General features: G+C 52.1%; 10 protein-coding genes across 10 annotated transcripts; 2 read left to right on the plus strand and 8 right to left on the minus strand.

The window, feature by feature from the left end:
* Positions 1 to 455: 455 nt before the first annotated feature.
* On the minus strand, positions 456 to 2306 carry LCP9604111_8140 (Lectin C-type domain protein; the record flags this gene model as incomplete). The annotated part of the gene is made up of 2 exons (XM_039076251.1): positions 456 to 2186; positions 2244 to 2306. 2 exons carry the CDS (start codon positions 2304 to 2306, stop codon positions 456 to 458), a joined length of 1794 nt encoding a protein of 597 aa, XP_038925919.1.
* Positions 2307 to 2521: 215 nt separating this feature from the next.
* Positions 2522 to 3842, plus strand: LCP9604111_8141 (Sec62 family protein translocation protein; the record flags this gene model as incomplete). Its single annotated transcript, XM_039076252.1, has 3 exons — positions 2522 to 2954; positions 3018 to 3574; positions 3636 to 3842. 3 exons carry the CDS (start codon positions 2522 to 2524, stop codon positions 3840 to 3842), a joined length of 1197 nt encoding a protein of 398 aa, XP_038925920.1.
* Positions 3843 to 4574: 732 nt separating this feature from the next.
* LCP9604111_8142 (peptidase family M20/M25/M40 protein) lies at positions 4575 to 7001 on the minus strand (the record flags this gene model as incomplete). Its single annotated transcript, XM_039076253.1, has 1 exon — positions 4575 to 7001. One exon carries the CDS (start codon positions 6999 to 7001, stop codon positions 4575 to 4577), a length of 2427 nt encoding a protein of 808 aa, XP_038925921.1.
* Positions 7002 to 7467: 466 nt separating this feature from the next.
* LCP9604111_8143 (4a-hydroxytetrahydrobiopterin dehydratase) lies at positions 7468 to 7979 on the minus strand (the record flags this gene model as incomplete). Its single annotated transcript, XM_039076254.1, has 3 exons — positions 7468 to 7620; positions 7683 to 7745; positions 7827 to 7979. The coding sequence occupies 3 exons, from the start codon at positions 7977 to 7979 to the stop codon at positions 7468 to 7470; spliced, it is 369 nt and encodes a 122-aa protein (XP_038925922.1).
* Positions 7980 to 9586: 1607 nt separating this feature from the next.
* LCP9604111_8144 (uncharacterized protein) lies at positions 9587 to 11457 on the minus strand (the record flags this gene model as incomplete). Its single annotated transcript, XM_039076255.1, has 3 exons — positions 9587 to 9891; positions 9948 to 9992; positions 10047 to 11457. The coding sequence occupies 3 exons, from the start codon at positions 11455 to 11457 to the stop codon at positions 9587 to 9589; spliced, it is 1761 nt and encodes a 586-aa protein (XP_038925923.1).
* A 2228-nt stretch (positions 11458 to 13685) lies between these two features.
* Positions 13686 to 14740, plus strand: LCP9604111_8145 (uncharacterized protein; the record flags this gene model as incomplete). The annotated part of the gene is made up of 3 exons (XM_039076256.1): positions 13686 to 14021; positions 14081 to 14468; positions 14598 to 14740. 3 exons carry the CDS (start codon positions 13686 to 13688, stop codon positions 14738 to 14740), a joined length of 867 nt encoding a protein of 288 aa, XP_038925924.1.
* A 544-nt stretch (positions 14741 to 15284) lies between these two features.
* LCP9604111_8146 (uncharacterized protein) lies at positions 15285 to 16823 on the minus strand (the record flags this gene model as incomplete). The annotated part of the gene is made up of 1 exon (XM_039076257.1): positions 15285 to 16823. The coding sequence occupies one exon, from the start codon at positions 16821 to 16823 to the stop codon at positions 15285 to 15287; it is 1539 nt and encodes a 512-aa protein (XP_038925925.1).
* A 680-nt stretch (positions 16824 to 17503) lies between these two features.
* Positions 17504 to 19622, minus strand: LCP9604111_8147 (carnitine O-acetyltransferase CAT2; the record flags this gene model as incomplete). Its single annotated transcript, XM_039076258.1, has 4 exons — positions 17504 to 17636; positions 17694 to 19356; positions 19420 to 19465; positions 19545 to 19622. The coding sequence occupies 4 exons, from the start codon at positions 19620 to 19622 to the stop codon at positions 17504 to 17506; spliced, it is 1920 nt and encodes a 639-aa protein (XP_038925926.1).
* An 866-nt stretch (positions 19623 to 20488) lies between these two features.
* Positions 20489 to 23440, minus strand: LCP9604111_8148 (uncharacterized protein; the record flags this gene model as incomplete). Its single annotated transcript, XM_039076259.1, has 3 exons — positions 20489 to 21485; positions 21535 to 23215; positions 23365 to 23440. 3 exons carry the CDS (start codon positions 23438 to 23440, stop codon positions 20489 to 20491), a joined length of 2754 nt encoding a protein of 917 aa, XP_038925927.1.
* A 150-nt stretch (positions 23441 to 23590) lies between these two features.
* On the minus strand, positions 23591 to 24238 carry LCP9604111_8149 (uncharacterized protein; the record flags this gene model as incomplete). The annotated part of the gene is made up of 1 exon (XM_039076260.1): positions 23591 to 24238. One exon carries the CDS (start codon positions 24236 to 24238, stop codon positions 23591 to 23593), a length of 648 nt encoding a protein of 215 aa, XP_038925928.1.

Below are 24238 nucleotides of genomic sequence, written 5' to 3' on the forward strand. Positions count from 1 at the left end.
GATTTTTTATGGAAATATGTGTGGATTTTTGTTTTATGTATTATGGTTTTATTTTGTTGTATCTAGTTCTGGTCCTTAATGAACATTCAAATCAAGCATAACAGCTAGACGGTCTAAATGAATAGGTGTATAAACTTCGGCTTTATACGATTCAAGAGAGTCTATAAAACTCTAGAAATAACGAACTCCATGTAAGGAGAGACAGCCAAAAGGGAACTCCATAGAATACAGAACCAAATTATTTCAAAAAGTCGCCTATTGTGTTTATTCCTAGCCACCATAGAGTCAAGCCCCTCAAGGGTGTTGAGAGGAGTGCGTTTAGACAAGTTCGATGCTACAGAGGACAGGATCCTTGGAATTATAGATGTGAAGTATATAAAGATACCCAATCTTGACATACAACCAAAAAGGCCGAGACAGCACTTCCAGGGTACATGTCAGGTGTATAGAGTGTCTCATGAGGGAACACCTTCATATTCCCATCCTTCGATGACGCGCTTCCTGCGCCGGGAATTCCGGCGGTTGGCGTTGCACTTGACAAAGAAAGTCAAGGCTGTGATAATAAGAATGATGATACCTGCAATTGCAGCGACAAGTACAGTTTTGCGCTCGAGTTGCTGCGGATCAGAGGCATAGGGACACCTAGCCTCATAGCCATTGGAGACCCAGCAGGAAGTAACATCTATGGAGTTGAAATCTAAGAAGACCTCTCGAAAGGCGGGATCTGCGGAACTCAAGTCGACTGTTGTTTCTGGTAGAGAGAGAAGATGCCTGTAGAGATACGTGTTTTCGAGACCGGTACGCGGTACAGCGAAACTTGATCCTGGTGGACAACTGTCCGACACTTTAGAGAAAGATTCGATCGTGTCTGATAGAACCCAGGAGAAAGGCGAATTACCGATTCGGCAGGCGCCACGACGCTTCTCAGTGCAATTCGTGGACCGCCAGTGGCCATTGAGTGTTAGATCCATGATTGCACAGCGGTCATACTTGGGATCACCGTCGCCGCCGCCATAGTTCGCATCGTGTGGCTCACCAAGTACCCAAGCCCAGGAAGAGGAAAGTGAGAAGTTACGGTAATGTTCAACTTGCTGGTCTGCAGTCTGGTCGAAGAGAGTAGTGTTCAGCATTGGCGAGAGACCACAAGCTGTAATTCCGGAGAGAACATTCGATAGCGAAGCCATCGTCTCATCCGTGGAAAGGCCATCAAGGACAGGGAGGCCACTGGATATAGCCCATGATGAGTTGGTTTGAGACACGCTTGTGAACCCAGGTTCATATAGACAGCCTGAAGTCAGAGTGCCGTTGGTTGCGGAGACCGTCACATCAGAAGTCAGGTATCCAGGAGGAAAGACCGAATTTCCTTCGGTGGACAGATTGTAATTCAACAGCTGGGAATCGATGGAGCCGTATCCAATGAGTACTCGATCGCGTTTGGCGAGCTGAATGTACTTTGATGATGGCCAGCCATCCGGAGTGCTCTGTTCACCCGCTTCATTTTCATGAACGGTAAAATACTCCGTGATGGGCATATAGCCCTCGTCGACCTTATACCATGATTGGTTCAGATTGCTTCTGTCCGTGGCAAGCTGAGCCGGACTATAGATAAAGTCATCAAGCGCGGTTCCCAGAATTGAGCCGGCTAGCTCATTTCCCGATGGCAATTGACCTCCTGATATGGTAGAAGCAGGCTCATTTGGCGTGGAGGCACTTGCGGCGACATGCAGATTGAGAACGAGATAGGTCGTGTACACGGTCAAACGGGAGTTTGTGTCTCGGAAATAACCTACAAGGACTTCCGCCAAGGTATAGGGATCGAGGTTGTCGGTGCACTTGTATGAGCCTAGCTCATAGAGTGTGTCTCCATTTGAATCGTCGGTACCGGTGATAGTCGCAGAGTCCGCACTAGCTGTTGCTGTGGTTGTCTTCGTTGTGGAGGTGGCTGAGGATATAGTCACCCCAGGGCTGACTGGAATAGACACCGGACAGAAATACCAAGTTCTACGGCTGACCGACCAATATAGATCGACAACAAAACGTCGGTACCCGATTGCGAGGAGGTTGGAGAAACATTGTGCAGCATCTTGTTGATCATAGATGCCGTTTCCGAAACAGGCAGCCGACAATGCTACAGCAGGGTTCGTCACATAGTTAAGTGGAATCTGGCCAGCGACATCTCGTTCGCTCTGAATTAAGATATTCGCATAAGCGGGGAGGCATCAACTGCGCAATGAGACACATACCAGTTGAACAGCCACCCAGGTAGCGTTTAACAAGGTTTCTGAAGAGTCATATTGGACAGACATTGAGCATCGACATAAAAATAGCTCCGAAGCGCATGTTCAGTGCATGTCTAGGGTGATGTTCGTTGCTAAAAGGGAAGAAGATTGAAGTCGGGGAAGTCGGGAAGGCGGACAAATCAGCTGAGTCAATGTGGCCACTTCTCTTTCTTTCTTTCACAACTTCCTCTGCCTTGGACTTCCTTTTCTCTTCTGCTTTTTATCCCGTATTTTAATTCAAAATGGCCACCCCTGGCCAGCCCAGCCCTGAGCAGATGGCGGCGATGCAACAACAGTTCGCCGCCGAAGCCGCCAAACGAGGGATGACGCCCCAGCAGTTCGCCGCAAAGCAGCGTGAACAGCTGACTGCCGATGCTACAAAGCTCGGTCTGACTACTGAGCAATATGTTGCGCAGTTGCGCATGCGAGCAATGCAAGCCCACCAGCAGCAACAGAAAATCCAGGCCGAACAACAGGCCCAAGCAGCAACAGAAGGACAACAAGCTCCGTCGCCCGCACCCCAGCAGCACCAACACACAACCACACAACAGGTCCCGGTGAACCCCAACAACCCCCCGGACCCAAAGGCAATAGCAGTGGCCAACTGGCTGCGGTCGCAGAACCTCAAGCCACGCACATGTATCATGGACGGACAGCGCAAGGACATGTTCAAGGGTGAGCGACCAAGATCTAAATATTTCCGAGGAATCGCCATCTAACAGTGTTCATTCAATGTAGTCAAGCGCGCAATCCGAGCCATTGAATCCCCCGCCTATGCCAAAGCCGCCTCAAAGAAGAACTCCCTCCTCCCCCCAGTGACCGACCGCGCCTCCGCCGAGAACGTTTTCAAGCTTCTTCCACTTTCCCTTTTGGCTCTCCGAGTGAGCAAGGTTGATGCCCATGAAGGCCACAACCATGCCAAGCCCAAGAATCGCACCAAGGGTCTATGGACCGTGAAGATCGAACAGCACCAAGAGACTGACCCCATGATGCATTATGTTTGGTTGTATGACGGCCCGCAGTGGAAGCAAAAGGCCATGGCCGCTGCTGTGGTTGCCGGTATCTTCGCCGTTGTCCTGTTCCCGTTGTGGCCTATGATTATGCGCCAGGGAGTGTGGTATTTGAGTGTTGGTATGATGGGACTGTTGGGTCTCTTCTTCGCCATGGCTATCTTCCGTTTGATTCTATTCTGCATTACCGTCTTCACTGTGGCCCCGGGTCTCTGGCTATTCCCCAATCTGTTTGAGGATGTTGGGTTCTTCGATAGTTTCAAGCCTCTATGGGGCTGGCAAGAGGTACGCATTTCTCTATTGACACATTTTCGGACATCGTAAAGCTGACTATTCAACCCTACAGACGAAAAAGAGCAAAAAGGCTAGCAAATCCAAGACCTCAGCCTCTGCTCCCACCCCAGTTGCCGCGTCGGCCCCAGCTGCTCCCTCAGCTGCCCCTTCAGAAAACGCCCCTTCGGCAACCACAACCTCCGCCGAGCCAACTTCTACCCCATCCGCAGTCGCACCGCGACGAGTTCTGAGCGCAAGTGTGGAAGAGGCGGAGGAGTAGTCTACGTTGTGAACGATATTCAAAGCCGATAGACCGGAATTGGTCGAACGAGGTCCAACGCGGGTGTTTATTTCAAACCATCCATGATATTTGTATTTTCAAGATCCATATTCCATATTCATTCTGGCGTTTTAGGCCTTGCTCTGAGAATCGATATCATTGGGAACGCCTTTATTTCTCTTTATTTCTGTCTTTAATTCATTGCACAACTTCTCTTCGGGCATCAAATCGATGTAGGATTCTTGTATTCGGATATTTCAGATGCTAGATAAGAAGGAAATATGGTAATGTACAGGCTCGGATCTCCGTGACTTATACTTCTCGACAGAAGATACCGAGTTCAGAAGAGGGAAGAGATATGCTCCTAGAATAGAATAAAACGGGGTATATACAAAAACACAAACGCAACGAAGAGAAGCAATCTGTAGATAGTAAAGACAAAAGAGGAACCAACGTACGCACGCCAGGGTTGGTACGACCGAAGTGCGCAACAAGAGAATGGATATGATAGGCTGTCAGATATGCAATAGGTGCAACAGGGGTATTTGATTATGAGGCCGAGGCCTCGATGCCAGATATAGTAATGACAGATGCGAGAAAGGAAAAAGGGTATAGGGAATGCATCTCAAGGTAATGTCGTGAGAAGGAGCTCGTAGGGTTTTGGAGAATCGATGTTAGAGCGAGGTGAAGTGTCATAGATGTGATGTTGAGTCACAGCAGGGGAGGGTGGATTTAGACCACGGGGCTCTTGATCAGTTTTGAGTGTCGGGCAGTTCGTGAGATGTTGCTTGCTGGGTCACTGTTTGCGGGATCGGCACCGCTCTTGCGATCTTCAACGTGATCACGCACTGGCTGGGAGCCGTAGAATCGGTGCGTTGAGGACGCTGCAGACCAGGGGGATAGCATCTGCGGCGCGGTCGTGCCGGTGGAAGCAGTAGGGATAGTGGTATTGACGGTAGGACGGGCGGGTGGAGGGAGCTTAGGGAGTGGGCAGTTGGGGGGTGGTGCAGATGGAGGCCCGATTGATAATCCCAGACCGGGCATGCTCTTGCGCCGCAACATGCTCGGACCATCCTGGTTGTTCGGGTACATAGTGGAGACTCTCTTGCGCGGTATTGGATCTGCTGGTGGAGGGACCTGTGATGCAGAGGCGCCTTTCCGACTCATGCTAGGGCGGCCGACCAGGCTGAGTGGACGGGAAGATGCTCTGGGATCAGGTAGAGGGCACGTAGGAGGCGCTGTGCTGGGTGCCCGGGAAAAGTTTTTGGCATTCTGTGCTGAACGAACGGCTTTGGTCAGGGCATCCTCTGAATTCGAGGGTCGTAGTATGCGCTTGGGCTCTGATGAATCTGTGTAGCGCGAACTAGCGACGCTGAATGTTGGAGATTGCGGAGGAGATGCAAAGGCGGATATATTTGGGTCGGTGTCGACATGACGAGAAAAGGCATTGAGTGATGAAGGGGGAGAGGCATGAGAGACAGGGATCGGCCCGGATCGCGGAACAAATTTCTTGCTAAAGGAGGGGACACTGAAATTAGGCGCTGGAGGTGAAGCGCTGCGAATGAGAGCTTCGGGAATAGCTGGTGGGTGATGCGCTTGTGGCTCCTCTGTGAAGTCGGCAATAGGGGGAGGCTGAGATGGCAGGGGAACATATAAGGATTGTCGTTTTCCATGGACAGAAGCGGGCGGGGTGCGCGTGTAGACTCGGTCAAGCTCTTCCGGCACAGGCTCATCAGGCCTGAAAGCGTCGGTACCTAATGGCGGCGAGTTGGGTATATTCGAAGAAGTGAATGATGAAGAATGAATGTCAGACACGACAGAAGCAGAGCCGTTGGTAGGATTTGTGGCGTCGGTTCGGCCAGTCGACACCGATCCGGATCGAGATTCAATTATTGAGCGACGATTAACCGACACATATGAACTGCGGCGAGATTGCCATGTGGCACCGCCGACAGACTGGCCATCTTCGTCCTCGGCGGGCGATTGGAGGGTCTGAGGCTGAAGGAAAAGACTGGAAATGCGATGGGGATCTTTCTTTACCATTTGTCGAACGCTTGATTTGGACCGCAGCTGAGGCATTGTGTCTTCGTCCGATTGCTTCTCTTGCGTGAATTTACGTCCTCCCCGTTTTTCGATCTCAGCTCTTATAGCCGCTAACCAGCTGATCATATCTTCGGGATTGTCAAACACCAAAAGAAAGTTGCGCGCAAACCGCCGGCTAGTATGTTTGTGGAAGCCAAAGCGCGCGAATCGATGCTTGGGAGGCTCCGGTACGGCGGAATCATCAGTTGTCGGATTGTGAGAGACCTGGACTACCCAATGTTTCCCGGGGATAGCGTCACTAGCAAATGCGACAGACTTAGGTCCTAACAGCAGCATCCTCTCGGGAAGACGGTCGTGCTTTCCTTCGCCTGCATATTGGAGAATATAGCCGGTAGTAGCCAGGACATATACTTTCTGAGTCCAATCCGCCTTGTTGATGGTGCCAGATAGTGTCCGGAGATGCTTTTTTTGCTTTTGTTCCCGCTTTTTACGAGCGGCATCGGCAGCCTCATCCTGCTCTAACGGATTGGCAGGGTTGTCGTCAGTAGAGCTCCTTGTAGTTGTAGCGTGCAGGCGCAAGATAGAATCTGCAGAGAGAGCGGGTGCAGGGAGGCAGTCATGCTTGGTGGATTGGGGATAGGCCTGGAATAATGGGGGAGGCTTCCAGCCATACTGTTCCTGGCTCGAAGGGTCGGGTTCGGGTTTCGAACGGGTGTACTTCAATGTCGCGCGCGATCGTTCTGTCGCGGATGCAATTGTCGGGGAGGTAATGGTGGGATTGGAGTCTATAGTTCGGGGGCTCATAGTAGAGGGCGACAGGGCGGTTTCCAAGAGAATGGCAGTTTGAGGTTCTGGCTGTGCCTCCATAATCTCCTCCAATTTGGGGTCTGCGCGCGAAGACTTATGACCAAAGAGATTGCGCAGACTCGTTTTAGAGGACTGCCGTTTAACGTGGGACTGAAGCGGAACGGGACCTTCTGATCCATTGGTACTTGGATACTCGGTTGGCCGTGGGCGTTGTACCCGTTTTTGAGCAGCTGGTCGACTGAAATTGGTCTGTAGGGGCGCGAGTCGATGACCTCTGCGTTCGCCAATTGATGGCGGATCTGGATTCATTGTCGAGGAGCGCGTTCAAGACAGTCCCACAGAGTTCCACACAGCTCTAGACAGTTCAAGACTTCGGGATTTCAGGGTGTCGAGCGCATTGGAGAAAAAGGAGCGACGAGGTTTAATATAGGCAATGATCATCGGAAGGGAACGTGGGCATGGACTGACTCGACGTCATGGCACATCCGACAATAAATAGCCGTTTGAATATATCTATAAATGTGTAATAGAGAGAAATCGGAGTCGAGATTGAAATCGCAATCGAGGAACGACCCTTTCGGGAGAGAAAGAAGACATCCAGAGAGAGAAGAAAAAAAAAAAGACCAAGGATTTCAAGGGGAAATTCGCATCCAGCCTAGTTCCAACCGCCGGTGGGGGGATCTACTGGTGATAGTGTGCGTCGAGGGGGCCAGACCGGGGGGAATAAAGAACCATCTGCAAGTGCCGAGACGCAAATTCGAGGAAATGTGACAACCTAGACAGTTGGACCACATTTCAGTCCCTGGCCGGGATCAACAGCGCCCATCAGATCAGCGCTCTTGTCACAATGCTGCGCCATCGTAACATCTTTTTGTGTGAACCCGCGAGGGCGATGGGTTGTCCAGTGCACATCGACCGAGCCAATCCGCTAACGAGGCGTCAGCCTTAATTTCTTTTTTTCGAGGCACCAACTCAAAAAGTTCCACTTACCACAGTCATAGTGGGATGATGTTTCTTGGACGAACTCTCGGCTGCAATCATATTAACAAACGCCTAGACGGAGGAGATTGTCAGTTAAACCAGTCTCACAGCAGAGCGGAAGCAGTCCCAGTCCAGACAAATGACACAACTCACCACAGCCTTGAAATAACTCTTAAAATGGAACGTTTTTGTAACCCCCATTCCGTCTCCGTCCTGCGCCCAGCCCCGCTGCAATAAAGCGTCGGCGTCGTGCGCAAGCTGCTGCGCATCCTCGCCCTCGGCGAACTGAAACGCGCTGGATGCCATTCTCGGGAATGGACGCGAGAGGGGGAATGCGGGTGCGTGCAGACTGGGGAGTCGGGTGAGAGGTCTGGTATTGGAGATGTGTCTAGCACAGAGACGCATGGAAGCAAGATTCATTCTCTAAGGTACAAAGTAGGTACAGAGTGTTATGTCGAGGAATTGGAAAGTTGGTACATGTCGAGGCGCACGGGCCAAGAGTGTCTTATCGGAATTGGCTGAGACCTCTATGATGCTATTTTTGTTCATACATCATGTACGGCGTATGTATTCATATTTTATTCGATATAGAACTGCAGATGTGCGATTTATTCCAAATCTATGCACTTACCTAGGTGGGGGAAATGCTTTATAGGTCGTGAACCCCAAGTTATAGACCATGCATAGGCATAATAAAGAGTCTTATTGCTAGAAAATCTTCTTGTCAAGTCCTGACCGACATGCAATTCCAATACTCATCTGCCTGGAAATTAGCGCAGTTCTCATCCATCAAATTGGCGGGAACTTGGAGATTCCGCTACTATCTTCCAAAATGCACGCAAAGTCACCAAATATCGGTAATTCGTGCTGCAACACTCCGCTGCGTTGGTTGTATAGACTGCACCATTCCACCATTCTACTCGAGACCTGTCATCGCCTACTATTTAGCCTTAGTTGTTAGATTTAAGTTGTCGTCCACGGGTATGTGCATTTATGACTAGTCCATTTTGTCGACAGCAAAAAGGGATAATAAGTGAGTAGATATATATATCCAGATGTCGGAGGTAAGCCCACTTGAAACATGGACCATCTGTCTGTCGATATGTATATATATAAACCTAGGAATGTCATATAACAATCCCGCCCAGGTTCAATGTAAAGTGATACTAAACCAGAAGTCCTTTTAACATTTGGCACTAACCCTAACCAGGTCTGGCCCCGGGTTGGAGGAAGCACGAAGGTACAAGTGGGAGTGTAGCGACTCCACAGGTTATACTAAGCGGGTTCTTGCTTAGAATCAAACCCTCGGCTTTATTGACTTATACATATCCAGTCCCGGCCGGAGCCGGACAGGCATTGATAGGATGTCTCTACCGTGTCCTTGGTGCTAGGTCAGGTCAATGACCTCATGTTGTACTAATGTACTACTAGACACTGATGTATTAGATCGAACGAGATACTGCTGCAGGTAATATCTTCCCTCCACCCTTACTAAGTTAACATACTGATAGCCACAAAGCATTCCTAGCGAATAATAATGGTATAATTCATGATTGGTACCGCTCAGTCACGAAACCCATAGCATACATGACACTCCCCAGATCGCAAATCTTGTCTTTTCGAGTGGAAGCAAACACAAAAAAACAAGACAATTAATTTTTAAAACCCGCGCCCTTTCCTCCTTCCAGTCCAATTCCCATCATAATTGAAGTGCACAAGAACAAAAAGCCACAGACCAGGAGTGGGATATCCACTGAGCGTCGGGTGCAAGAATTAGTGCCAGCCACGCACAGCGTAGGATTGGCGCATGCACGAAGAGGGGATGTGAAAATTCTCATAGATTCCTATGACAGTAATCTCACTCCCATTGTATGAGTATTCACAGCAGAAAGCAAAACAAAAACGAACAGCGATCAAGAATTGAGGTTGATGCTGTTGCGGCGCGAATTGGCGCGAGAGTTGGCACGGGAATTCACTTGAGAATTGACCCGGGAGTTGCCTCGGCTACCCATTGTTGGGCGGATGCGAAGATCTTGTTGAGAGCGAGCATAAGAACTGGCGCGTGATGCCGGAGGGATCTTGGACCCTCGTCGGCTCTGCACCTGCATTTGGTGTCGAGCATCCTCTAGCTGCTGGGCGAATGGAGAGCGCTTGCGCAATGTCGGGCCCTTCCAGTAGATGATATAGACCGCAACGACAAGTGGTACGGAGATACAGACTAGGAACAGGTTAGACCACTGGCTCATGCGAAGAGACAGGAAAGGATAGACATACAGAGAATAGTCGAGGCGTATTCAAGATGGCGCTCGCCACCGATATCTGTCAAAAATTGTCAGTATGATAATGCGAAATGTGTGGAATGTGGCAACTTACTCGTGAAGAACGGCGTGGCCGGAATGGTGAGAACACCAGCAAGGAAGTCACGCGACCAACCATTACCACCGGTTGCAGAGGCAGAGTATGGTCCGTAGGCGCAGATCATGTAGTCAATTGTGGCCATATAAATAGCATAATTGGCAATACCAATGATGGCAGCGAAGATCATCGATCCAATCCAGTGGCACTGAGGCAAACTGGTCCAAGCGAATCCGATCAGACCGATTGGTAGACAGGGGACGGTGTAAAGCAGCCACCACAGACGAGACTCATACTGTGCCCGTTCGCTCTCGGGATGGTCGCGGCGCTCTTTGACGTTGCGTGTGATGACCGGGAAGAAGGAGAACCAAGCGATGAAGTAGCCAACCAAAATTGGGATGAAGGCCAGACCCTTCTCCCAGGTGTTGAAGCCCCACTGGCCGTACACAAGAGAGAGCGATTGGATGAACATGAAGATAAGGGCATCGCTGAAACCACTCAGCAGAGAAAGCACCAATACAATGGGCTCAGTCAGGAACATCTTGAAGGGACGAATCCAGGTAGCCAAAATTTCACGGGGCGGGAAACGCTGGCGGAACGACATGCCCTCGGTAGGACCGTAAATGTTGGGGTTTTCGCCGGACTTGCGCATGTTCTTGGCAATCCGATCCATCATGACAGTAGTTCTGGTTTCCGGGACGAACAGGAAGTGGGCCACTTGGACGAAACCACCGAAGATCAACTGAATCCAGATATTCCACCGCCACGGTAGGAACGCCTCGACGAAGCCACCCACCACTGGACCAAGCACAGATCCGCCAACGGACGAGAAGACGACGGCGGCCACGGCGTATTGTTGATCATCGGGTTCCCACAGATCAGCAATCATTCCCAGGGTAACCGAGCCACCAGCGGACGAGAGACCGCCGAGGGCACGACCGACCATGATGGAGGCGAAGTTGGGGGCCAGAGCCACGGGGAGCTGAAAGATGTTGACAAAGAAGAGAGATGCCTGGAGAATGGGCTTGCGACCCAGCTCCTCACTCCAGGGGGCCCAGAGTTCACAGCCAAAAGCATAAAGAACCAAGAAGATCATGGCACCACAACGGGCAGCTTGCATGGAGACACCGAACTCCTCTGAGATTCCAGTGGCGGCGTTCGAATAGAGCGATGTATTGAAGTTCATGGATGTCTGAACGAGGAAGATCACGGCAATGATGATCCACTTCTTTCTTTCAGTAAAGGAGTATCCCAGTTTGTCGTAGCACATGTCCTCGGTGAGCTCGATAACCTCATCGGGTGTGGGCGAGGCCTCCTCGAGCTGATCGTCTTCCAACTTTTCCGTAGCGGCATTGACAACGGCTTGGGCGTGGGCAGCTTCTGCTGCCTGCACGGTGTCCCTCCCGTACTTGTCGGCGTTATTCGTCATTGTTGACTCTCACTTTGTGTAGAGATGGGGTAGTATAGGGTAAACTGGTATCAAGACCAGTTGATAGTAGAAGAAACCCCAGGAAATGAGACAAGAAAGTGTGGAGAAGTCTCAAGCAGTCTGGAGAAAGATCAATGGAGAGAAAGAGATAGAGAGTGAAGATCAAAAGGAAGAGGAAAAGGAGGAATTAAATACAGAAACGGGGAGAAAAAGGCAAGAGCCAAATGCAGGAAAGAACCAAAACGGTCCCCCGGGCTGGCCCTGTCAGTACATTTCCAGTACCGGGTTAGTACGAGGTCGGTACAAAAGTTTCCAGGTCGCATGTTCCGTGATTGAATACTTTTGCCTCAGTGGAATGAATCCTGGATTTATTACCAATGTACCTGAGGTACGGAGTACTTGGTACTGACTATACACTCACGGGATGCCGATGTCCCCCGTGGTACCCCACTTTATTTTCTCCAGACTTCGAATCTTCTCTCCAGACTCTTCAGATCCGTTTCCTTTTGCCCCTTTCCTCTGTCCCTTTTTTGCCTCTTTGGACGCTTTGTCGTCTACGGAATTGCCTTCAATATACAGCCCATGGGTGAAAAGGATTCGATGCTTTCTGGTACTTCCAGGGCTAATTAGCCGGAATAGGAACCCTCTCATTGGGGTAATCGGACCCACATTGGAGACAACTACGGTCATGTCCAGTCGACTTCCCCGTTTGCCGTTCTGGGCCGAGAGAATGTCCGCTTCGAGTCTGTCCAATATCTTCTTACATGCCACGTCAAATCTACACCCAAGTATACCGACGATCGGGATATCAAACCCCATGTGCCCCGCGAAGCAAGGAGCCGGGGTTATTGCCGACCGTGCCCGGCCGCATGGTTCTCCATATGCGACTGAAGTTCTGCGTGGTACGGAGTGGACTCGGGTACAAAAAATGACAAAAGGGGCTAAAAAAACAAAAAAACGCTGTGGGGAAGAAAAAAACGCCCATTGCTCCCTCCAAACTCAACGTGTTCCTGTTAAAACAAGATATTGCCAAGTCGCCCATGACTTGCCTTGCCCATATGTGACGTCAGGTTAACCACAAGAGATCAGGTCATTCGTCAATCATATCCAGGACAGGCACTGCGGCTAAATGCACTAGAGTCGCTGTGGTTCATATTACGGGCGTGGCGTTAGATCGTCATCAGGGCTTGGCAGCCATAACTCTTGTTCTGACCAGAGCACGCCCTTCGCTTACATTGTAATCGGCTGAGTACGGAGGATTGAAATTTTTTTTTTCTTTGTCTGTCGGGTTATCAAATCCTTCGATCTGCAAAGGAGGGAACTTGCTCTTCGGTCATCTTTCGGCTTTACGTTCCAGAATAACGAGTGGAAGGCCGCCAATTACGTACTTGTCAGCCAGTCAACGAGTCAACCACAACCACAACCACAACCATAACCGCATTACCAGCAGATGGCCTGATCTCCCCCTTGCAGAATCGTTCACTCGGAGGACATTTCCCCATGATTACCGATACCCGCCATTGCCCACTGGGGTAAAAGCAAAAAGAAGGTTTTGCTAGTCACATTCAAGGGGGAATGTACGGAATGTACGTTATCCGGAAACAACCACAGTCCATCCCACATCCCCCGGACCCGGACTCTCGTGCTTTTTGTCGATCGTATCTGGAGCGCCACGCGACACTGAAGATCTTTGCGGCCATCCCCGGATTTTGTTTTACATGTCGGTATAGAAGTATGACTCTTAGAAATTGTAAATTTGAGCGCCACATAGAGAAACCGGCGTGTTCCTCTCCTTGGCCTGCGCGCAACCAGGGGCCAAGATATGATTTGCTGTGCCGTGACCTTCGTACCCGTGGAAAGTCTGGCCTGGTCCATATTCCGGAAGAATCATATAAGCCCCGAGAGAAAGAATCCGAGTTGTACCATATTCACTCGGGGTGTAATACTGTCAGACTGGGTCTTGTAGAGACAGGCTGGAGCATTCTAGCCATTCAGCCTCTGGCGTCGGTTTCCATAAACGGCATCCGTGTCACATGACCGACCCCGCGAAAGCGGTGGCTGAGTCAGCAGATCCTCACGGGATTATCTGACGTTACTACAGATTAGAGCTTCGCATCATACATATTCCTCGACGTCAACGCAGTTATCAATCAAAGATGTCACCGGATCTGAATTCCCTTCCTCCATCCCGTTCCTCTTCAACCTCCTCCTCCATCCCGCAACGTAATATGGCCGCTCCTGGAACTGGTCCGGTGCCCGTGAACCCGAACACTGTCTCACCAAGGCCATCCCGTGGCTCAAGCATAGGCCGACTATCGGTATCTGAACGTCGATCCACTGCCGGTATTAATTCGAACGTGAACGAGATGCTGGGTACTAGTCCGGGACCTAGCAGCGAGTTACCCGCGTTAGACCACCGTGACCATCGCAGCCCGATCGGACATGCATTCCGCACAGCCAGCCCGTCAAGTCCCATCTTTGCGACAGCAGATCCTCATCACCAGCGTGCACCATCGCTGGGGGAGCTACACCAAGAGCTGGAGCAAGAACAAGAAGCACAAGTGGTAGGTCAATCATCCCTTTTAGCCTTGTAGGAAGCTAACCGAGTAACTATGAAATGTAGAACCGGCTTCTTCTGATGATCCGCAGCCAGCAGGCCCAATTGCATCAATACCAGCAGCAACATAACCCACAATCCACCGCTGCAATCGACGACACAACTCCGGCATCGGAACGATCGGCCTTCTTCCCACCCGGCCCGACACCTCCTGTCGGCAATAGATTATCGATCTCTTCTTCATCAAACCGCCGAAGCTCGCGGCCTCCCAGTCAAGCGGCGTCACCGAACTTGCGACCGCTAGACTCGCGCGGAGAAAGCGTGGAGCCATTTCCGGGGTTGCGGGATAGTGCATCTCGGCGCGGTAGCCGGGACGAGGGTGCATTTTACCAGGCCGAAGCGAGCTCTCTAGCCCGAGAAAACGTCCTCCTTCGGCAACGCATCCGAGAACTAGGTAAGAGAATTCCGGTTTAGCGTTTTTTTTTTCTTGAGCCCACAGTAATTCGGAGTAACCCCACCCCGAGAGTGGATCTGATTTAAGCGCGTACTCCATACATATACTCCGTACTAATTTTCTCCACAGAGAGGCAAATCGGTGGCCTGACGACTTCCCACGGTGCGTCCTCCGCCTCCGCAACAACAGCTTCGGGGTTTGCGTCGGGGCAAGCGGGGACCGAAACCACGGACCCGCCTGCCGTGAGTACAACGCGAGACGGTAAAGACTGAAAAGTGCATTCATCACGAGTCGTAGCTCGTTGACCCGCACAGGGGTGATATGAGTGATACAGGCGAGAACCCGGACATCAGCCTAATTGTTCAATACTCTATGCAATACCACAGAATAACCACAGGCAATCCTCCCGCAAGCAACCGGTTTCGATTTTTCAATCTTGGCGCCTAGATTTTCATGAGGGTCAGTATATCCCATCTTTCGAGGACGGTTCCCATTTCTTTCGTGGCGATGTGACTCTATGCGCTTGTCAATGTTGCAGTTCTGACAGTGTTTTGTATGAAGTTCATGGCCTGTTGCTGTCGCTAGCAAAACTTCCCATTGGAAGTGGCGAGGTCTATGGGAAACTGAAATTAATATAGAAATCCATGACAATACATGTCGACTTCATTCTTTGCGTTATACGTAAATACTCAGAAGTTGAACTGCGTCAACGCAATAAACGACTTCAATTATCCAAGGTAATCCCTTGCACAAGACCTAATTGGCATTACTATCCGAGTCTAAAAATAACAGTCTCACTCGAATAGCGACCCATCCTTACTTCCACGTAGTCCAGCCCAAGAACGAAACAAGCTGCTTGAAACTCTCCACAGTCTCATCCAAATCCTTCCCATCCAACAGCCCTGATGCCAAAGTATCACAGACCTCCCGAGAGATGGAAGACACAACCTGGCCAGCAAGAGACTCAGCAGGAGCAGAAGCAGGAATAAACTCATTCTGACACAACCCAACAATATCCTCCCTGGCCCCAAAGTCCCTATAATCAATAAAAGGCTCCAAAACACCCTCAATCCTCGTCCGAAGGACATCAACCGACGAGAAATTGCCAGCTGCCAGAGTCCGCAGTTCATCCGAGTACCGGAAAACAATCATATCAGCAACAGCCTGCCAATCAAAGGGAGAGTCAACCGGCCGAAGAGTGTTAACCATCTCATTGATGTCCGATCGAACAGGCTCAAACTCCTCACTGGGAATATGATCCAGCAACGGAATTTTCGAATCCCCAGGGAAAAGATCAAGGTCGTACCCATACGCCGTGACAAAGTGATCGAAATCCAAACGGACTTTCTGCCCAAGTAACCGATCATACCGCGCATCGATCGAGCAACAATCACCACCCTGTGGCCGCCCACGAGGACCACCGGGGCCACCAGGGCCATGAGGACCACCGGGACCCTTCCTCCCACCCTTCCTCCCCCTCCCACCACCAGGACCACCTGGACCACCGGGGCCGCCAGGGCCGCCAGGACCACCACCAGGTCCACCACCACCAACCTGAGGCTTCGTCTGCGTAATAGCCACAACCTCAAGATCGCGCTCAAACGAACAAAGAATAATCTCAAAATCGCCCTCGGTACGAGCAATACCATCAACCCTCTCCCCCCAAACCTCCTTCACCATCCGACAAGTCTGGAACGCGCGCTCCTTCTCCTCCGGCGGACCACCGACAGGCGGACGCGGGCCGGGCTCCGGATGGGAAATGGTGTCGTTGAAGAGGATGCGGTCCTGGGACTCGAGGGCGCCGCCTGGGCCAGCGGACATGCCGTCTATGTAGAGGAGACGGAGGTCTTTTGCGGCGGCGTAGGTGTGGAGGTAGCCCGCGTTGACGGGGTCTGTGTTTGCGTTTGTGTTTGTGTTTCCGTGGGGATGGACAGGGGGATTTCCCAGAGGAGCTTGATCTTGATCTTGACCTTGACCTTGATCTAGATCTCTATCTTGGTTTCGATGATGGTCATGCTCATCATTCTTGTGCATGAATCCCTTCTGACCGTGTGCACGATGCGCGAAACCAAGCGAATGCTGCGGTTTAAAGGCTAGCCATTCGACGCCGACGATAGGATCTGGTGTCCCGGTGCCGTGGTAGAAGCGTGTTCCCTTTTCGACGGTGGCTATGAAGAAGGACATGCCATTTGGGTAGATGGATGATTCATAGTGGCGGAGGGTTGACTGGATTGAGTTGAAGATGTGGTTTGCGTTGGCTGTTGTGTTGATATTATCGAGGGTGAATGCTTGCGATGGGGAACAGAGAGTTAGGGATAGGGACAGGGCCCAGAGGCATTTCTCTGTGTACCGCATTGTTCAATGGGTATGTATGTACGGAGTACATGTATCTCTGTTGAGGAGAGCAAGACTAAGGGATGGATTGAGGTGGGCGTTGGTTTTGATAGTAGAGACGCCATGGACGCGTAACGGTGCTATAGCGTCGGGCCGTGGTCGTATCACCGACATTATTTCTGGCTCTTTTGGGCTAGAAACGACGAAAAAGGACTGATTCATAGAGTGGTGGTGCAGTGATTGGAGAGGAATGTCGTGGTGGAGTCGTAGACGGCTTTAATTCCCCGATGTGGGTGGCTCCTGCGAAGCTCTCGGAGTTGCGTGGACTTTGATATTTGAGGATATTCGGAATCTCTTGACATATAGAACTACGTTGAGATATGACTTAGGACATATGATCGTACATCACAAAGGTGGGTTTCATTGGTCTAAACGAACTAATGCTAGCTAATACCTGGGGAAAGAAATACTATCGTTCTGATAGATTCTAGAATAGAAAAATGTATACGAAGAATAAATATATCAATTCAAATAAAAGAAGGTAAAGATCAAGTCAAACTTTGTGTACAATAACAAGTGTAAATACTCCGTACAGACATTCCAAGTTGAAAAATATATATTCATCTATCAGGCGCTGGAGTAAGGAAACATAAATCCAAAAGCACCAAAAGTAATAAAAACCGGGTATATGCAAGACACATCTACAGCTTCGGCTTCTCAGGCTGGGCAGCCAAGTCGGGCATGAGCAAGTCACGAAGCTCAGTGGCAGCTTCACTGAGGTAGTGGCTCATGCGGTCGGCGCCAAGACGCTTGCAGACGATGTTGAAGTTGAGGCTGGAGAGATTAGTTAGATATGCATGAATGAAAAAGGGTCGGGGTGCTAGTGCTTACCTGTTCTCGTTGATCATGTAGGCAATTCCGAAACCATCGTCAATAACCTGGCTCCATCCGTATCCGTTGAAGTATTCGGAGCTCAGCTGGGAGGTGGAGAGGTACCAAGAGGAAGAGTAGGTGTATGCGGGGTCCTGGTAGATCTCGGGCAGCTTCTCGCCGGGCTGGAGAAGCTTCTTCAGACCGAACAGGTGACGGTCGACACCGTGGCCGGCGCTAGCCTCCTGGGTGTACTTGGTGTGCTGGGCGAGGGCAGCGCGGAAGAGCTTGACGATCTCCTCGCGAGGGGTGGTGCTGTCCTCGTGAGCCTTGCAGAAGGCGACGCTCTCGTCGGAGACGGTGCGGGTGGTCTCTGTGCGGCCTTCGGCGAACTTGCGGGTGGAGGCGGACTCGTAGGTGGGACGGTTCTTGCCGTACATCTTGAAGTAGGCCAGCTGGATGGTCATCTGGACGAAGGCATCGGGGCTGCACTTGAACTTCTTGATCAGACCCTTGCCGTAGCCCTGGTAGGCCTGGACAACCAGCTCGTGGGAGCCGATCTGCTTGCGGTGGTACTGGGTTGCGAAGTCGATAGCCTCGTTGGCGGCGTCGTCCAGCTTGAAGTCGATGGGTTTGGGGTCGGCAAGCTGCGAGCGCACGGTCTTGGCGGAAAGGTCGATCTTCTTGTTGAAGATGACGTTGTTGACGTAATCGTTCAAGCGGTGGGTGGGAGTGCCGTCCATCATGCTGTGCTCGCCCATGAAACCAGCAGTGCCATTGTCGTTGATAATGAACTGCAGAGGCTTGTCGAACCAGCGGTTGGAGCCATCACCGTGCCAGTACTGTGAGCAGCGCTCAGTCAGAGTGACAGGGCGCGCATCATCCAAGCAGACCACGAAGCCAGCAGACTCAATATCCTGCAAGGCCAGCTCATTGGCAGGGTCAAGAGCAACGAGGGTCTTACGAGCAGCGGTCCAGTGATCACGGTCCGCAACAGTCAGCACGCCAACAGGGGGCGCGGGCTGTGCGGTGTCGTAGATGCGCTGGAACTGCTTCTCCAACTCAGAGACGTTGAGCTGTTGACCGTCCACAACAACCGGGAGCTTGAAATACTGGTTCTTGCGCACCACGACGATGTGCTGGTTCTCAGAAGCGGGATACTTGCGAGCGAAATCCGCGCCCTCGGAGGGGATACGGCAGCAGTTGAACATGTACTGGTACGAGCTCATGGCTTGAGGCTCCTTGCGGAGGTACTCGGGCTCCAGAGAGCCATCATCGACCTGCGACTTGAACTCGAGCGCGGCAGTGGTGATGGCAGCAGCGCGCTTGGCTGGGTTGCGACGCTCGCGGTCGTCCCGGTAGGAGTAGAAGTAGGAGACGTAAGGGATGACGGGGTCGCGGTAAGCGAGGTAGGCGGCCTGGTTCCACCATTCGGAGAGCCAGTTCTTGATCTTCGGGTCGGCAGCACGAGCCAAAAGACGCTTCTGCAGAGACTCACCCTGACCACCGGGGCGGACGAATTCCTCCACGGCGTTCTTGGTGCGCTCATACTCGGACTCGGAGACGACAGCGTGGACGGACTTGAGGTATCGACGGCTGGTCTCTTCTAGGGAGGGAACGGGGAGTCTGGGGAGGGAGTCTTCGAAACGAAGCATCTTGCCCTTGGAGAGGTCCTCCTTGTATCCTGCTGTTCTGTCAGCGTTTGATCCGGTGTGCCCACGTCGCGCCGGACGTCTGTGTTACTAACCCTCAGGGACGGAAGATGCTGCTCGTCGGGGAGCCATTTTGAGAGTCTATATGCGTGTCAATGGGTTGATCCCGGGCGATTTCACTGCTTTCCGCAGCATTCCACAGCATATGTAACCGACTTACCGAGCGGGCGAGCAGAGTGTTCGGAACGCGTTGCCTTGACAGGTTAGAAAGACGGCTTCGGGCAGAAGCAGTGAACATCCCTCTGGTTGACTGAAAGGTTCGTTTGGGGGTATTCGGAGGAGTGGACGTCCAGGTGAAGCTTAAGGGAGAATAAAAAGAATGGCCGAATGACGCTTAAAGCAGAAACCTCGGCTGGCGGGGAAGCCGGTAAAACGCGGTACGGGGACTGGGGAAATACATGACCTCAGTCCCGATCGACTTGGATTTCTTTGCCACGGGGAACGATGAGAAGGTGAAGAGGTGAATTGTGAATTGGAGATCTGGATAATTGGTTTCTTGATGTCTTTTATCTTCAATATTGGCTCTTATTATCGTGTTGACTATGGACTTGTATATGCATCTGAACCTGGGGCAAAGGATATAATACGGTAATACCAATACCTGCTCCACCCACGAGCCTCGGTCCATTTCCCCAGTTACAGTCACAAGGGAGAGCTGGGGCACTGGAGAAATATGTAGAATGTGAAGGGCACTAATATAGTGTTGAATGGAAGGGATTGTATAAAAGATAGTTATACAACATATAAAACATACACAAAATATAAAATGCCCCGACTTTAATACTCCGGTTCTCCGGGAGATCCCCTCCAATGCGGGGAGAGCTTTTAGCGTAAAGGTACGGAATACGATATATGGAGTATATGACAGGCGCATTGCAGTAAGAAAGAAATAAAGCGCTAGATTATGTATAGATGGGAAGAATAAATCAAGGAAACCCCCTTTCATCCGATCCCGTTGACCCGGCCAATAAAACAAAACAAAATCGAAGAGGAAAATGACAAGAAAAATAGCCAACACCTTGGAATACCCAGAACACCGACTAGGCTCCACGGGGAAAAGGAAATAAAAAGTCAAAAGTCATTCAGCCAATACGTGGTGCGCAATTAGGAGACGGGCTGCACAGCTGCCGGTTGATCCTGGCCATCGATGGCGCGAGGTACCTGCACCCCGCTACGACGTAGCTCATCCATTTTAGCCATGGCAGGCCCGGTGCAGATCCGACCGGTCTGCATAAGCGTGCGGAGACGTTTCCGACGGGCCTCGCCGCTGCGCTCTTCGCCACGAGCAACGCCCTCGTCCACCCAGTCCACGGCATGGATCTTGAAGCTCATGCCATCGTGACGACCGTCCCATTTGCGGGACTTCAGCCCGAACATGAGAGTGCTGTCGTACTGGGCCAGGCGGGGAAGAATTAGTAGGGTGATGTGCAGGTCCTTGTCGGTTGGGGGTATCGGTGGTAGACGTGGGCCCTTGGCCGGAGCCTCGCCCTCAGGGGTGGTTTCGGGTGGCGGTGCGTGCTGGTAGGTATCTCTAATCTCGAGATCAAGCATTGACTCGTCCACGTCGTCGCCCCACGCACCGCGAATGAAGCCGGAGTGGATGGCAGCGGCGACAGGGTCGGAGTCGTCTGTATAAACACCAGTCCCCCAGAGCGCGCGTCGGGCGCAGATTTCCTCTCGGTGAGATTGATTGATTCGGAAACGGGGGACTCGAACGGTAAATGTGCAATTCTCTCGCTGTTCGAAGCGGGGAAGGGGCTGGGGGGTCGATGTATATCCAAACTTGGAGCTATCTAAAGACGACTTGGCGGTGGGGGTACTGATGCGTGGCGTGTATAGCGTTGAGCCAAGGTGGTGCCGAGGAAGATGGGCCACACTCGAAAGCAACGGTTCCAGGTTCACGGTAGTACGAGGCTCACGGATAGGAGATGTAACCGGAATAGTGAGTCGAGGAACATGATGGTGATGATGGTGATAATGTGGGTGGTGATGGTGTGCGGCAGGAGACTCCGCTGGGGATGTTCGATGGAAGAAGCTAGAACGTTGAAGGGAGCTCAGGGTAGCCGCCTCTTCGTCTGCCTTGTGGCGATGGTGGTGATGGCTAGAGGAATATTAGCATACGACAACTGTATTGATTGGGTAGAACATACTGATGGTGATGGTGGTGGGAATGCCGAGAACGACGGGCGTTACGTGCTGATAGTACGCCTCGGGCATCATTAGACTCAATTTCCATCTGCTCCTCGTCGCGCGACTTTTTCGACCGTCTGCCGGCTGCAGAGGATGGTCGAGCAAGCTTAGACGCCTCATCCATCCCTTCTCCATTCATTGAGCGGCCCGTGAGGCTATCGCGCTTGAAAGGACTAGAGCCTAATGGTGTCGATGGCCCGCTGCCACCAGTAGTCGCGGTGACGCCACCCACGCCGCTGCCAATACCGGAGAAGACTCGCCCTAGTTCATTCTTGATCGCTGGCTCTCCAGCGGGACCAATGTATGGAGCTTGAGCGCCTTGTACAGCCTGGGGAAGCGGCGATGCACGGCCACCGCGTTTCCCATCAACGCCAACGGCCAGTAGGCTGCGATGATGGAGCAGCTCATCACTTCCTTTGCGGCGTCCCTCATCAGCCAGGGCGGCTAAACCCGATGACGCGGCAGCTGTGGATGTGGTGATAGCAGGTGTTGATGATATTCGTGGAGGCTGCCCTTGGTGCCTGAGATACGGATCATGAGGCGGCGGAGGAGTTGGTTGACTGTTTAGAGACTGAAGCGTGAGGCGAGGTTGTCTGCCGCCCGGTTGCGACCCCAGTGATTTAGTGTAGCTTTGAATGGCCCCAAACCCGAAACTCGACCCGGGCTCGGGGGCAGGGAAGCGCTTACTCTCCGGCGACGGAGGGTGAGAGCGACCGAGGTCCCATGTAGAGCCGTTCTGGTGACGATCGAGCGAGTCACGTTCGCCGTAGTGGGAGCCATACCGGTATGATCCAGGCTGGGTCAACTTGGCGTCTGATCCATGCGCTGGAGCGCGTTCTCGCTCTCGCTGTGCAGTATCCTCCGAGCGCCGCTCGCCAAATATGTTTGCAAACCGACCATGCTGTGGATCATGACTCCCGTACGACCCAGATGCAGGCCGAGGGCCGGACTCGAAAGGACGATCCGCGACCCCTCCGGGCTGGGAAATCGGACTGTAGCCCGGGGGCCGTGTGGGTGCGTCTGCATGGGGTGGCTGACTACTGGGCCGAGTGATCGGACCGTTGAGACTCATGCGACGAGGTTCGTTGTACGGTGGCTCTGCCGTGGAGATTCTAGGTGAAGGGTGCGTCGAGTGTGGCTTCTCGGGATACTGTGAGAGCGATGAGCGCGTCAAGCCCCCGAACACCGACTGCTCTCCGCCCACAGTTGAACCCCCACCAGACCCAGATCGGTAGGTACGGGCGCCTTGAGGCTTGGAGAATGGCTTCTCTGGTGTATTCGAACGACGGAAGAAAGAGTTTTCGAGCGGTGATGGTCTTGTTGGGGCGTTGGGTGGGGACATGGCGGCGGAAGATGACGATGGTGCGTTACTGAATATCGACGATGCAGGTGGTCGCGAAAAGAACGGCGCAGATTCTCGTGCAGGTTCCCGCGCAGACCGATCTGGGTCCGAGCCTAACATAGCGGAAATCGACATGCTACTGCCCGGTCGGAGCGCCTGACTGCTAGGTACATCGCGCGCCATCAAAGAGCCCACAGGCGCGTGGGTTGATTGGGGTCGCGCGGAATATGAATGTGGGGGTGAAGGAGGCGGCATTTGGCGATTTCCAAACGCGGATGGTGCGGGCTGTTCGTTCGGACCTATCAGACGGGTTCGAGTTAGCCAAATATCCCTTGATACAGCGAGTCAATTCAAGATGACCGCGCATGTCCCGGTCGCATAAGTGACGAAATGCATGTATCGCGACAAGGACGGTTGCACGGCTCTCGGGCCTCAGTCGGGTGCTTACCAGGAAATCCAGGATTTCCACTGTTCCCCTGGGAATTTAGACGCGCTGGTTCGTGTTGTGATGGCGTATTATTCATAATGGAGGCACCTAAGAGCCCTGTGAATGAGTGAGCAATGGTTCAAAGAGAAAGCAAGGGCCAGAGCGAGGAGAACCCGTGACTCCGGAAGCTCCTACGCTAGTCCGAAAGGGGCAGGGGCTCCTCTGTGTGCACTAGACCCGACCTGGACTAGCGTTCCCGAGCTGTCGTCCAGTCGATCTGCGCCACCGGGGAAAATCCATCAGGGGCAGGGTGTCTGGGCAAGGGAAGAGGGGGAGGATTTGGAGAATGAGTTTTGATGTGTCGCGTGGTTTTGAGCATCTGAATCAGGAGATTACGGAAACTATTCCCCCGGTCGCCCATACTCAGAAACGGGGCTGCGGAGGACGGACCAACCACGGCACAAGTCCGATCCTTGGAATCCTCAATCTGGGGGATCCGAGCAGAGGGAAAGTAAAAACAAAACCAAACAGATTGCCTACCTTCACGATAACGAGCAGCCTGAGGTTGCGAATTATTCCTGCGATGCATTTGTTCATGATTCCTTGTCTCGAGACTCCCATGTCGACGGTGTGCTTGTGTTGGGCCATTCCTCGGAAAGTATGCGCTGGAAGTATCTCCACGAGGGGTATTCGATGTATGGGAAGTCGCTGACTGGTAGAGCTGTGACGGAGAGGACGTAGCGTTTGAAGCGGGGGAAGGGTACGGGCGAGACTTGTCAATCTCTTGACGAGACTCGGTCGAAGGCGCGGTGAAGTGTGGATCGCGAGGTTCTTGCGAGGCCCCCAAAGGCGAGGGCCGTGGCGGGTATGAGTGTTGTAGTCGTCGATAGTCCAT

The sequence above is a fragment of the Penicillium roqueforti genome, assembly GCF_015533775.1.
Source record: "Penicillium roqueforti strain LCP96 04111 chromosome Unknown scaffold_29, whole genome shotgun sequence".
NCBI classification, from domain to species: domain Eukaryota; kingdom Fungi; phylum Ascomycota; class Eurotiomycetes; order Eurotiales; family Aspergillaceae; genus Penicillium; species Penicillium roqueforti.